The sequence below is a fragment of the Pavona decussata genome, unplaced genomic scaffold (genome assembly GCF_977016875.1).
Source record: "Pavona decussata unplaced genomic scaffold, jaPavDecu1.1 SCAFFOLD_244, whole genome shotgun sequence".
Lineage (NCBI taxonomy): Eukaryota > Metazoa > Cnidaria > Anthozoa > Scleractinia > Agariciidae > Pavona > Pavona decussata.
In genome coordinates this window covers 877,569-892,500 of record NW_028145649.1, presented here as the reverse complement: position 1 = coordinate 892,500, position 14,932 = coordinate 877,569, and the positions used below count along the sequence as shown (strand labels likewise).

At 38.1% G+C, this 14,932-nt stretch overlaps 3 protein-coding genes across 4 annotated transcripts in view; 1 reads left to right on the top strand and 2 right to left on the bottom strand.

Moving 5' to 3' along the window:
* LOC146457295 (carbohydrate sulfotransferase 11-like) overlaps window positions 1-6,741 on the bottom strand; it is a 9,467-nt gene extending 2,726 nt beyond the window's left edge. Inside the window, exons 1-3 of the mRNA XM_085092049.1 lie at window positions 6,322-6,741; window positions 2,570-2,784; window positions 1-244 (exon numbers count right to left, since the gene is read on the bottom strand). The exon at window positions 1-244 is cut by the window's left edge and continues 2,726 nt beyond it. Of these exons, the coding sequence (XP_084948175.1) occupies window positions 1-244; window positions 2,570-2,784; window positions 6,322-6,454 (592 nt within the window). The 5' untranslated portion in view covers window positions 6,455-6,741. The remainder of the gene's footprint in view (window positions 245-2,569; window positions 2,785-6,321) is intronic.
* The window catches only part of LOC146457293 (E3 ubiquitin-protein ligase RNF123-like), a 55,171-nt gene that overhangs the window by 25,620 nt on the left and 14,619 nt on the right, over window positions 1-14,932 (top strand). The gene's annotated exons all lie outside the window — the stretch shown is intronic.
* Window positions 10,003-14,876, bottom strand: LOC146457294 (carbohydrate sulfotransferase 11-like). Its single transcript, XM_085092123.1, has 2 exons — window positions 14,862-14,876; window positions 10,003-11,109 (listed from the first exon to the last, which is right to left on the bottom strand). Exons 1-2 carry the CDS (start codon window positions 14,874-14,876, stop codon window positions 10,321-10,323), a joined length of 804 nt encoding a protein of 267 aa, XP_084948249.1. The 3' UTR covers window positions 10,003-10,320.

Sequence of the window (14,932 nt, the reverse complement as noted above, 5' to 3'; positions counted from 1 at the left end):
GAAAGCTAACTAGATTGCTTACGCTGGCGTTGAGATAATCCTGCGGTCGATACGATTTTATTATTGCGTTTCGAGCAGATTTGCTGACCCCCAAGTCTTGACCTATAAACTTATTTTTGAAGGCCGAGAGCAAGCGATGGAGTGGTTCGCGTACGAAAAGGAACTTGAAATAAGTTTGAAGACGTTTCGTTCTTTCTTCCCCTGTGTATTGATACAGGCGTTTCCACAGATTCCACTTGTGAACCTAAAAGAGCAGTAGCAATCAAACTAAGAATTGAAAAATTACAATAGACCTCTTCTCGAATACATCAATAATTCGTGAAGAAAAAACAAAGTAAAACACTACCGCGAAGGAGGTTCAGAATTGTGGTGTTTGGTGAACTTTTGCTTTGAATTTCTCCAAGAATTATGAATGGATTGAGAAGCTATATTAAACACTGGAAAGAATATTTTACTCCATTAATTTCCAAAACACCCCGAAGTTGGCTTAACTTTCCCGCCCAAGAGTGCCATATGGCACAAGACATAATAATGAGCTCAGTATTTGGTCAATTTGTGTGAAATTTGCACAAGCAAAAGATCTTGGAAAGATCTATAAATTGAAGGCATAAAATCATGCCCCCTTCCTATATGAGACTTGATTTACCACCCCTCAAACTTTTGGATTTTTTTTTCTTTTGAACGTTAAGGGTCCAGTTGATATCTTACAACAAGCAATGCACTGAGAGCTGTACATTAAGCTATAGTTTAGGGGGATACCCAGTATGTACATCGAATAGGAAAATTTTCAAAGTTTTTCTTCCTTCGTTTTGGACTTTTCTCACTCTAATATGGGACCTCTTCCATCTCTGTTGGTGTGATTTATAGCACACCCCAGAAAATACCTTTTAAATGGTATATCACATGTGGTCTTCCGGTTCATAGTTAGCGATTTAGAAAATTCGGCATTTCCCTCAGGCAGGAAAGGGTTAAAAAACTCGGCCGGGCCTCGTTTTTTTCTCGGTTTTTGGAAATGGGATGAAATACTCTTCGTGTTTGATACATGACATCAAAAACGGCCACCATAATTTAATTTTTATCCCCAGAAGTCTTTACAGTTTGTGAACAGATAACGAGGAAATTTAGATAATCATGAGGCCACAATGGGTCTCACTCACTCCTTCAAGTAGAACGGGTGACTTTCGATAAATGTTCGTTTCGTAAATTTTAGCTAAATTATTAGTCATTAATCTTAATTTCCGTATGATTTCAAATGTACGTCTTAGTTTTTATTTTAGGTTATCTATTAAGAGGCCAGTGAAGTTGATTTCCTCAATAACGGTCAAACATTTTAGATTGAGAAACACTTTGGAGTAGTTTGCACCAACAACGATCACCAGTCGATGGGAAACGGATTTGCAAAATATATTTCGCGCCCGAAAACTCTTCAGTAAGTTTGAAAAAAGGACCTGGCGAGCATTTCTCAAACTCCCCGAAAGATTTCGGACCCGAAAAGCTATTAATTAAATTCATACCCAAAAATTCAATGTTTGATAGCAAAAAACATTTCAAGTAAGTTTCCCATGATTACATACATACATTACTTTTATTTAAACCTTGGGTTAACAGAGTAGCTGTAGAAGTCAATATCTCCGAGAAAAGAAAAATAAAGAAGAAATAAACTTGATATATACAAGCCTTAAAAATAAAAATAAAATAGAAAAAAAAAAAAAGGAATTAACTACTCATTGACCATATTACAGCGACATTTATGCTGAAAAGAAATTTGGCGCACTTTTCATTACAAAGTTGAGTTCGTTTGTATGAAAAACAACAGGCAATCTGTAGACAGGAGCTAAGAAATTACGTTTCGGGCCCGAAAGCTCTTCGAGAGTTTTTTAAAAACGCACAACTGGCTACATTCAATGTCGAACGATGGCCATTATGCACAAAACTGTTAAAGCGGCTGAAAGTGTCCAAATTGACCTTGGACACCTTATAAGTTTTACACGTTGTAGTATTTGTTATCATCATGGTACTGAGTGACGTTCACGAGAGCATGCGCAGAACCCCATTCACTAGGCAGAGAAGTGAGTGAGAGCTCCTGTCAGGCAAGGGATAGCATTTTGTGGTTTAAAACTATGCGGAGAAAGCAGGACTTAGCAAGTGCTCTTGGTATCCAAAAAAAAAAAAAAAAAAAAATGGGGGTAACCATGCATTTTCAGAGTTAAAAAAGCTTTAAATTGGAAAAAAAAACGCCATACATTGCTTTATATTTTACTGTTTTTTAGGATGAGTGTTGCTTCATTATCTGTAAAAAATGAGTGGTTACCCCCAATTTCTTTTTGGATTTCAATAGCCCTTGCTAAGATCTGCTTTCCCCGCATAGTCATAAACCACACACAAAAAAATACATCTTTATTGGTAGGCACCGTCCCTAAGTTTGAAATAAGTTTCACTTCATGAGATTTTAAGCGAATGTCTAAGCTCAGTTTGAGATATGGAAACAAGTGTTAACCGACCGAGAGATGTACACCGAGGGTTGATGTTCTTCGAAAGCGCATGCATGTTCTACTTTAGATATGCTTACCGCAACTTTTCCTTTTAGGCCTCGAAGATCAGCTAGAATTCTCTTCCATGTTGTGGTGCTCACTTTCGGAATAGTGCAGTATATAATCTTGTGTTCATCATCAACTATAATAAACCCCAAACTGTCCGGGGTACTTGGAGGGTCAGCGTCGTATGAATGTGTGAGGCAGTAGTCTTTCATGATCTTTTTCCTGGCGATCTGCCTTTGTACGGGGTCTGTAACAAACCAATCAATAGTCTAGACTCGAGCTCGTTCCTTCAAAAGACTGCTCTGTGACTGCTAGGCAACCAATGTGGTTCCATTTTACAGCAACATTTCTTCTCTTTTTCACGCGACGTGTTTACAAGGCGGATAGGGTTAAGACCCGTTTAAACGATTTCAACATTTGCTTCAACATGATGCGTTCAACACAGTTGTTGAACCAAATGTCGGGGCGTGTGAACAGGTCGTTGAGCATTGTTGAAAGTGTGTTGAATCAAATTTAAATTGGTTTAAACTTTCATTCAACATCGATTCAACATTTTCCTTGTTCTTGAAAATGTTGAATGGCGTTGAAACCGTTTGAACACTCCGTTCATCCAACATTTGCCCAACATCCGTTCAACTTTTGTTGAACGAATGTTGGGAAAATGTTGAAACCGTTTAAACGGGGCTTTACCCTAGCGCCGGGGTAACCCTAGCTGCCTTGTAAACGCTCTGCTACGGATAACTCCCCTACCCGGGACAACTTTTTACTTGACTTCAGACCCTTGAAAAGCTTAAAAGAGCGGTCAAAATGGCGGAACAAGTACGACCCGGCTTTTAATACAGCCATTTTCACCTTCCTTCACTCGCAGAAACTCGTTATTCCGTTCACGTGATAATTAATTGCTCACTTGGGAATTCCATAATATTTACTTCTAGCCAGCACAAACTAAATAATAAACAGGTTTTGGTATACAGAAACTCGCCGGACACAATTAAGGGGCTGTTATGTTCCCGGACATTTATTTTGCTTCAATTAATTTAGCGTATGGGTGCTTTGCGGAGTGTATCCTCTCTTGAAAAATGGGAATACCTGGAGTTACAGTGCCAAAGGAGGTGCAAAAGTGTCCGTATTGTCGGGGTGCGGGCTCTCAGAATAAACGCCACGAACACATGTTTTATCGATACAAAGACTAAAGTATACAGTATAAAGTATTTAAAATTACTGAGAAGCAACAGAAAGATGTTAATGTCCTAACTATAATGCAAGTTCAATTTGAAGAAACCTTAGGCTAATGCAAATAGTATCATAGTAAAATTAGCGTTCTCTCTGTACTTCAAACGCGAACAACAACTTAACCATTTAAAATAGTACGTGTCTTTGAACTGCACTGACATTTCAGTTGTGGTCCAGCCAGGCAGGCTGAATATTACACAATTTGTGCGTGCATAAATAACCTAAAAATAGCGCGCGTGCTTCCCTATGTAATTCCTATTGGCGTCATCATGGTACATTTCTCAACCCACGCACGGCCGTGCGTCCATAAGAACACGTGTGCAAATCAAACAAACTCAGGTTTCCGTCGCTTGATTTTTGCAAAGTTTCCCCAGAAATGGACGTAAATGGTGAAGAACTACCGGGCTTTTCTCTTGGAATTGAGTCTTCTCCAACTGTACCGTGCACAACGAAAACATCGCGATGAGTCGAAACCCTTGCTCAAGCCGTTAACTTTGATTTGAACATTTCAGTACTTCAGTAAACATTCTATGGGCTTGGAGATTCGTTAGCCTGCATTTTCATTGACTTTAAACTAATACAAAGAAGCAAATTTTTATTGATAATTTTGGATAAGACATCCTCGTTCAGACCATACCATTGTGGCGTGTTAGTAACCAGCCAATAAGAACCTTTGTTTTCCAGTACATCGCATTGAGAGAATTTTGTAATCAATCACAAATAGAACCTGTTTCTGCGCACTACTTTGTTGTCACTATGTTATAAAAGAGTTGGTTCATGCTTTTAGCTGTGCGTATACAGTTATTTCAATTAACGTTGTCGGATCAAAGTATAATGCTGTAAGACAAGACCTCAAGATTCTGTGGATTTTTTTATGAATAAGTTCATCAAAATCAGCTATGCCTCGTCCGTCCAGTGAAGATATACGATGGCGAGCCATTTGGATGAATGAAATGTTAGGATATCAAGTGGATGAGGAGGCAGCCCCTTTGAAGATGTCTTTAAGCTTTAAGAGGCTGTCCGCGTTAAAACGGATAAGGCAAATTTCGACTTTTCACCGATTTCGTTGATTTTTTCTATGAACATCAATCATTATTTTTACAATAAATAAAGCTATCATAAAGAAGGCATAAACAATATAAAAGTTCATTGACCACCGTATCTAAAACCAATTTTGGAACAAAAGTGACGCTCCTCTTGCTTCGCGATCGGATAGTGCTAGTACCGAAATGTGTTTTTTTTTATTGGGAGGGGGGTGGGGTGGGCGCTTATGAACTTTTTGGGCTTTCAGGGTGGTCGGTTATTCGAGGTGGGGGCTTAATACGGTACGTTGATAAATAAACACTGCGTCACAAAACGTAAAGAAACCAGTTCATATACTTTAAGAGGGAGAAAGGAACTTTTTCCCCAGCTAATTCTTTGTCTTGGAGAGAATTTTTAACTACTGATTTTATTCATACATGAAGAAAGGTAACGCTTTAAATTGAGCGTAGAATGAATATTGAATAATTTATATACCTTGAAATGAACAACTGTCAGTCACGCAAAATAAACACTGCTATAGCACATCGTGGAAAAGAAAAATAGCTCAAGAGGTTTCATTTAAAATACCAATAAAAGAATAGATCTTCTCTAAAATATGGCTAAATGGCCAGAAATATTTACCTAGTGATTATTATTGTATTTCTAAAAGAGTTCTGATCAGAAATGTGTCTATCGGTCTGACGGCTTTGTTTAGTTTCGATTGAAATCCGTAAATATTAGGGATATCGCGGAGCTCTGTACGGCACGCAGCGTAAAGTGCCCACCAATTTTATTCCATACATTAGTAGATTGGTGTTAGTGCTTTTGAGTTGAAAATGGACTTGACCCTAAGTCAGGTCCCACTTTTGTGAAAATAGGCTTCAGCTACATGTATGTCACGTTTAATGCATTCTGAAGTTTAGGAGGGGGTATATTGAAAAAATTGTAACTCAGTCAAAATTTCACGGGAAACAAAAGTTAAACCTTTAAATTGTTATTGACAAATGGACCTTCAATTTGTAAAATATTCAAGCTGTTTGAGCAAGGAATGACGTTTTGACAGCACCGGCGATGTATAGATAAATCGTAGAGTCCCCGAAGGTAAATTGGGTAGTTTTGAGGTCACCTTGTAAACCGTCTCGCCAACAACGAAAAAAATCGCATTGAGCTCAGTAAATATGATATTTATTTATGGGATATAATGATTGATGTTCATAGAAAAAATCAGCGAAATCGGTGAAAAGTCGAAATTTGCCTTATCCGTTCTAACGCGGACAGCCTCTTAAGCTTTTATCCGACAACGTTAATTGAAATAGCTGTATGGAGTTATGGATGCACTTGGGAAGTTTGGAGAGCACTCAGGAAGCTAGAGGACGCTTCTCTCGTGCTCTCTAAACCTCCCGCGTGCATTCATAACTCGATATACGCACGCTTTTCATGAAGCAATTCTTGAAGATTAAATTAGCCTCTTGAGCTTCTATTCTGGCAAAAATAATGGCAAGGTGTCTGCCGTATTTAGATTTCTTACCTGAATTAGTTGCTGCTAATCTGTTTGTTGCGATTCTCCAAGTTCCACAATAGAACAACAAAGCGAACGTTAAAATGAAAAGCAAATACAAAAGCACTTTGGCGTTTCTGCTAACGGCCATTGTGCGCAACATTGTTTTGGTCGACCGCCTTTAAACAGTCGTTCGTTTTCTTCGGAAATTTTGTGAATGTGCAACAGTCTTCGCCGGTGCGCGTTTGTAATCGCTCTAACTGTGTTTTTGTTAAACCAGTTTGCTAACAATTGCCGCGGTGAATGAATTATATTTTCACTGCTCAAATTTTTCACAGAATTAATGGTTTCCATAGAAAAAAGACGGACAATTATAACTTAGTTATTAAATTGGTGTAATCAAATTCAGTTGCGCGTGCGTGCTTCATTTTCCATTGTGCACGCTGATAACGTCAGCAAACAAGCGCCTTTATACAACATTTAAAATACCGCGTTGAAAATGTTATAAAACAATTGATTCAGGCGTCAGCTATGTGTTCATCGAGATATGAAGAACGCAGGAATTTCGGAGAGCACTCAAGAAGCCAGAGTTGCCCGAACGCATCTATTTTGACTGCTTGAATGTTTTACAGAATAAATGGTTTCCATGGAAAAAAAGATAATTAATGTCACCTTGATTTTTAAAATTTTTAATCTGCAATATGAATCATTTGCTCCTTATGCTAATTGTACTTAGGCCAACAAACAGTCAACGTGGTGATTTCAGGAGAATTGATCCTTTGACTTTTTGGAAGTAAAGAATACATACCAGCGTGGACATAACCAATTCTAAAAGATGACACCATTTGTTCTCCGATCTACTGCCTCTAGCCCATCCATAATTAAAGTACCTGTATTCTAATTTCTTATAAGCCTCGTGGTTTCATTAAGGTTTCCTCGCCGTTTTTTATCTTTAAATCGAAAACCTGTATTTTGTGTTGTAATTTGTGTGTAGTATGGGAAAACAAAATGTAAAATGTAAATATAAGCGCAGGCGGCCGACCATTGTTTCCATAAATGGAGAAGGGGGTTAGCATCTAAAAAAACTGTGATGCTGCGTCGATGAAGAGTGGAAACAAATGCTATAATAATAATGATAATAATAATAATAATAATAATAATAATAATAATAATATAATAATAATAATAATAATAATAATAATAATAATAATAATAACACAAGCGTTAAACAAATCAGTGCTGTTTTCGACTTTCTCGGAGGCTACCATGAGGAGTTAAGGAAAGGACAAAGCTCAATAACGAACACTGACAAAGAGCTGTCCTTCCTTATTGAACGCTGTCAGAAATGGATTATCTGCCAGGGCTGAGTTGCTCGAAGCATGGTTAGCGCTAACCATTGGTTAAGAGGTATTAAAACGTATAGGTTGTTATGGTATTTAACCCGGGTTAGCGCTAACCATGCTTCGAGCAACTGGGCCCAGAACGCAAATATAGTTAACAAGTTCTATGAATACGTGTAAACTGTTTGAATGTAATGAAAATGATTGAGTGTAACATACCTAGCCCAGACCCGTGTCCGCAAGTTACAAATAATTCATGAAAACAAAAATGCAATCTTCAATAATAATAATAATAATAATAATAATAATAATAATAATAATAATAATAATAATAATAATAATAATAATAATAATAATAATAATAATAACGCTAGCCAAGCGTGTGCCCGCCAATTTTACAAAGTGAATGATGGCGTGAGCTTGTGAATTAGTATTTTAGGATGATTTTTTTTTATTTTATCAAAATTTTAGTCTATGAATAGTGAAATGCAAATTGATCATATGAATGACTGCCGCTTTAACGCTAACCAAGCGTGTGTCCGCTAATTTTAGAAAGTCGATGATGGCGTGAGCTTGTAAATTAGTATTTTAGGATCTCCGTCAAAATTTTAGTCTACGATGATGGAAAGTGAATTGGTCATATATCATTATTTGTAAATAGGTGAAGATTTGTAAATAGGATTCTTAACGAGATTTTAATAAAGTTTGTTATTATTAATAAAAATAAAATAAAATAATAATAATAATAAGAAGAAGAGTTGGCCTCCAATCACCTGACGGTGGTTTTCAGGAGGGTCCTTAAAAATAAAGGTTAAAAATACATTAAAATAAAACTAAAATACAGCTAAAAACTGGGACACAACTATAAGGTTCAGTGAAAGATACCAACTGAAGTTGATTGTTTTATAAAATAAAAAAACTGAGTAGTTCGTGAGTAAAATCGTTCAACTGAAAACTAAAAATTAAGATAAAAATACTAACTACAGTTTGAGATAGTTGAATAAAAACTGGCTTGGTTATATCAAAGAGTTTGTAAGCCGGGTAATTTGGTCCTCGTTTCCACACACTGCTGAAAGCTCGTTTCGTACTTCACTGGCTCAAAGTTAACAGCAAAGTGTGGTGAAGATTAGATTTTCGCAGAGTCCTTTGCCTTTTAGGACCTGTTTACAAGGACGAAGGGTAACCCTAGCTCTACGGTAATCCCAGCACTCCCACATTTCTTCATTTTTTACGCGACGTGTTTACAGGGTAGATAGGGTTACCCTGTCGACTGGGTAACTCTAGGTAAGCCGTTGGCTTACCCTAGCCTTCTATCTGCTTTGTAAACGCTCTGCTGGGGATAAGGCCTGTTCCAAACATCGTGCTACTGCCGTGCCGAACTTAAATCAATTTGACCGGCAGTAGCACGACAGTGGTTTCAAACGTCGAATTAAATTCAGTCGCGCCAAATTCTAAAATATAGAAAACGACAAAATTAACCCAAAATACATTAAAATAATTTATGAATTTAGTTCGGAACGGCAATAGCACGCCGTTTGAAACTAAGTCGTGCTACTACCTTGCGGCACGACAGGGCCTGCCGTGGTATTGCCGTACTCAATAGTCGTGCCAAACTTAATTAAGCCTGCCGAACTAAATGGTTTCAGACGTCGTGCTACTGCCGTGTTTAAGTCGAATTAAATTCTTGAATTTAGTTCGGCACGGCAGTAGCGCGACGTTTGGAACAGGCCTAACTCGTCTATTAAACCGCGATAAGTTTTTACTTGTCTCCAGACCCTTGAAAAGTTGAGCGGTCAATATGGCGGAACGGATACGACCCGGCTTTTCAGTACAGCTATCTTCACCTTCCTTAACTCACAGAAACAAAAAATGCTTCTTGTGAACGGTCTACAAGCCAATTTTACAATTTCCTACAATTTTCCCGTGCTTTCGTCTGCTTCGCGCTTTGTAGTATAGATGGCCCGAGTGATAGAGTGACGCTACCTGAGAAATTTTCCGTGTAAACCCGGGCTACCTTTATCTTGCTAGGGTAACCCTAGTACAAGGGTTATCCTCCCGCCTTTTTTTTTTTTCACTGATAACTTTATTGAACATAGCCATAATGCAATATTACAAGATACAAATACAAGATATAAATACAACTACATAATACAAAATCAAGCTTAATACAAAGAATCACTAAATAACTTACAATAGTAAAGACAAACCATAATTTTTTTTCAACATATAGGCACTTTATTTATGCTATTTTCGATTACAACACTGTTTACAGACACAATACAGTTTACTAGTATTTGCATCTACTACTTTTAACACACTATTACTAATATATTATAAGTAAAAAATCTGAGGCTCAGGGAAGAGCATATTTTCTACTTTCCACTGTAATGTTATTTGTCATCTTATTAAACGATATGTTTATGCTTGCAAATGCTTTGAAAAAAAGCCGATTCTCCCTCCTTGTAAAATGGACCTTAGTGAGGTCTACGCTTCCCGAAACCTTGGCGTTGGGCTTTATTGTTGTTACATTTTTCCCGCTCCCCAAGAAAAATAAAATGTTTGCGCGCGCCTCGCGGGAAAGTATACTTAGTTAAATTTTTTATTCTCTCGCCTCTATATATCAAGTACAATATCTCGAGAGGCAGATAAGCTCTTGTTAACTTTCCTGTTTAGATGTAAGTTCGTATAATTAAGGAGTGAATTTTAATGAGCCAAGATGTTCGTAACCAAACATTTCAAAGTCACTGCGGTACAGCTCTCCAATTCGATTAATGTACTCGGGAGGGACCTTGGAATAGTATTGCAGCGCTTCAGTTGAGCCGGTTGACTTGTGAATTGACGGGAAAGTGACACGGTCGGCAATTCCCGCCATTTTTAGCAGGAGAGCGGCGTCCTCTTCCAAAGTCTCCAAATGGCCAATGAAATCGTAGTTGAAAACACAGGGATGGCAGAGCTTTTCGTATTGACGCCAATGTGGATTTATTGTATTATTGTCAGAAATATATCCAATAAATTCCCCAAAACTAACGAAATTTTTGCCTTCCGGCTCAAACTCCCAAGGTCGAAATTTCTTTACGATTTCTTTTCGCTCGTCTGCGGTGGTCGTTGCGTGCTTTATAAGCCTGTCTTTATACGCCGAAAGCAAACGCTCTAACGGCTCCCGTACGAAGACAAATTTAAAATAAGTCTCAAGCCGATGTTTCCTTTCCTTCTCCGTGTAGTTACTTATGTGTCTCCACGCATCCCAGCGGGTGGCGCTTGTCCGAAGTCCTCTGGCCTCAACAAACACCGTCTTCCAGGTTTTAGATGCAACCTTCGGCACTATACAGTAAATAAATTTTTGTTCGTCGTCAACGGCAATTTGGTAAAGGTCTTGTAGTCCTGGATTTCTGTCGTACAAATGGTTGTGGCAGTATTCTTTTAGCTGTCGTTTTCTGGCAATTTGTCGTTTCTCTGGGCTTAAGCTTCTTAATTTTTCCTGTGATTGAAAAATATTTATATTTAGTTTAAGTCGTGAAGGACCCTTGCTCTCAGTTTGTACGTATTTATTTAAATTAAGGGTATACACGAACTATGTCGATTGATTCCGACGATACGCGAAATATTCACGAGAAGACTTCTACGTTTGTAATATGTTCAGTCTTGGCACATAGTTTCACGTTTGATTGAAATGTTGACGTACGAACTTCTTCCGCTTTTCGAGAACTCAGAAATTTGGCTTAAACTCATTCAGTCATTAGCAAGGGTCCCGCGTGACCTTTTGTAAATATAAGCGAAATGCCGCGTTTCGAGGTCATTTAAGAACCGTTATAGGAAAATATCTTCCAACCAAAGTAAATAGAGTGTTTTCATTCACGTGACTACTGGTCATATTGGTTTACTGAAACAAAAGAAAGTATTTGCATAAAAATAGAGTTCAATTCCCAGAGGTTTAGTTTGGGACACTAACATGGCCGCCATTTCTTTGTTTTGGGACACCAACATGGCCGTGGTGACGTCATGTGAAAACACTCTATAGGCCATTTCTGAATTGCTTTGAACTATATTTCGAAAGCGAGGTTAAGTGCAAAGCTTTTTATATGAAAATTTGTTTTGTTTGCATATGAACGAAAGCAATTTTTCATGCACCAAGCCTCGCCTTCATTATGAGGTTCAAAGTAATTTGGGAATGAATGAATGAATTCTTATATACCGCACATATCACCAGGTCTCATGGCGGTTTACATTTCTATGGGGTGAGATCGGACGTCAGCATGTGAAGGCGCCTCTGGCAGCCGCTATCGGTCCATATAAGATCTCACCCACCCACCCACTTAACCCAAGCATGAGTGCGAAAGATAGAAGGCCAGACCACAACACCGGGAACTACGTCCCCTACTCTTGCATGCGAAATGGCCTATTGGAATAGCTGGTTTTGATGTTTATGGAGGCTGTGCAACCAATTCCTATAGATTCAATTTCAGCAAATCACAAAAAAAATTTTCATTAGTAAAGAAGAAAGACAAGGAAATAATATCAAACTAATTTCCCACTGTCGTGCGAACTTAACTATATAGAAGCAAAAGTAAACCGCAACATTCTCCATACTGCTAGTAACTTGTTTTTACCTGTAATCCCTGGAAAACTGATTTCTCTCTCGATGAAGTCACTGAAAATAGATTTAAAATCTTTGATTTAACTGTCTGCTAGATTTCATCTCACTTAGTCGCGGAGGGGTCGTTAAAGGCAACACTTTCGACAGCTTGTCACAACAAACAGATAAGGCGGTGATTTTGCCACCGTAAAGAGATTCGAGTGCTGACGTTTCGAGCGTTAGCCCTTCGTCAGAGTGAATCAAGCAATTGTGAGTGGTACAGTAAACCTCGCCTTGCAGACATCTCGATATTACGGACAACCCGATAATACGGAGAGCAGGTTAATCCCCGGCAAAAATGTATTACAGATGTTTGTCTGAAATAAATTCCTGCTGTTACGGACTCTTGCTATTGAGGACACTAACTTGCGGTCCCGAGGATGTCCGCAATAAAGGGAGTTGATTGTATGTGGTTTACATAGTAAGCAGTGGAGCTACTCTATGGGTGGGAACGTGGTAACGAAGAAAACAGGAATGATCAAATAGACGAAAGATCCTCGCAGTTACTACGCAACTTTAGCAGTTGCGAAAAGAAAACCTGAAAAAAATTCATGCTTGAACGGGATTCTCTGCCGTGACCTCTGCGATGCCGGTGCAGTGCTCTACCAACTGAGCTTTCAAGCCAACTGGGAGCTGGTCATATTGTGAGTTCGTGGTATACCCGTGAAGGATGAATAAATAAATGTAAATATATGAAACATATAGTTACCATTCATACCCGTAAAGGATGAATAAATAAATGTAAATATATGAAACATATACGGTTACCATTCACGCCAAAAAATGTAAATATATGAAACATGTAGTTACCATTCACGCCAGGGTATACTACAAACTCACAATATGATCAGCTCCCAGTTGGCTTGATAGCTCAGTTGGTAGAGCACTGCACCGGCATCGCACAGGTCATGGGTTCGAATCCCGTTCAAGCCTGAATTTTTTTCATGCTTTCTCTTCGCAACTGCTTAAGTTGCGTAGTAACAGCGAGTATCTTTCTTCTATTTGATCTTTCATCCGCAGTTCAAAATATATGTTTCATATATTTGCATTTATTTAAAACAAGAGTAAGTCAGTCGAAATATCCAAAGTAGTTTAATTATAGGGTATGAAATGAGTAGATGTTCGAGGGATTTGTCCATAGCGTTACAAAATGAGCAACTTGAGGAGTTGCCTGTGCGCATATTTTTGAGAAGGGTGCTCGTTGCTAGGTACCTGTTTAATATTTTATATTGAAACTCTCTTGATCTTTTGTCTATAAAGCTACTTTAAATGTCAACTTATAAATTTCATTCCACTCTAGGTGGTTTGTTTTAAAGATTTCTGTATATTTCATTTGTGTTGTTGGTAAAGTTGCGATTTTTTACATAAGTTCCTTACAGATGCTTCAAGAGGAAGCTTTCCTGATTAAAATTTCTTGACCCATGCGATTCACTCGAATTTGCTTTTCGAGATCAAAATGGTTTTTATAAAGTTTACTTTTCCTCCGTATATGTTGACGCTATTTCAGTGGAATAGCAGCCACTACTGCCATAAGCTCAAAAACGTCAACGGGAGAAATAAATCGATTTTGCTCAGTCACTTAATCACCACTCTAAATTCAGTGCGGATACAAAATAAGATAATAGGTGAGCTGTTTATTAGCCTGTATTGTTATGTATTCTCAATGGGTTTTTCAGCCTCTTTATAAACCACTCCTTGTGAATATCACACCTCTTGACGCCGACCAGTTTACTCGAGGCTATTTTTCCTTGTTTATTTGCTAAGATAGTACATAGTTTTTCTTGCAGTCGCATTTTTACTTTGGCTTGGTGTGGTTGAAATTTTTACATGCTTTTGTTTGCTTCGTTTTTCGTTGTCACTTATATATTTAGCATTCGCACATATCTGTGTCCTTAATTCAGCGGCCATTACACGTTGAAACTTTTAGCTGAAACTTGTGTGGAACGGTGCTGCGAAACAGTTCCACGAAGTGGTGTTACACGGTGAAACTCTTGTTTTTTCACCACTGCGACCGTTGCGAGCCGTTGCAGAAGTAGAAAGCGGTTCTACTTTTCGTGAAACTTGTCTCGCAACGGAACTGAGTTCGAAAAAGTTTCACGAAACCGACCACGTTACACTGTACAACGCCTGGTGAAACTTGTTTCGCAGCGCCGTTGCACACAAGTTTCAGCTAAAAGTTTCAACGTGTAACGGCGGCTTTTTTACTGTTGTAATAAACTATACGCGTGTATGTATATCAAAGCAACTATGCGCATATTTCGCCTTAACTAAACGCATATATCACTGTACTGTAACTGTTGTAATAAACTCGATCGCCTGCGGCTCCCTCCATGTACTGAAGTGTTGTTTGCGTATAACTTATAATAGAAATGTTTTCTATTCGGCTTAGCGTGGCGAAAGAGAATAGAAGTAAAAATGGAATACAAGAAAGCGAATAAATATTTAAGCTTGCATCGAGGAGTGATTATAATCGGGTGAATAAAGCTAAATATTATCGTACTCTTTTAACAGAACATTGAAGTTTTATAATTTCGAGGAAAAAGCCAAAATATATGTTTACAGACCATAATTATTATTTATACTTCAATTTTCCATACCTGAGTATCTCTCATTGTATGAGTGTGATGTGGCCATGTTTAAACTCCAGTATGAGAAAGCAATTAAAACT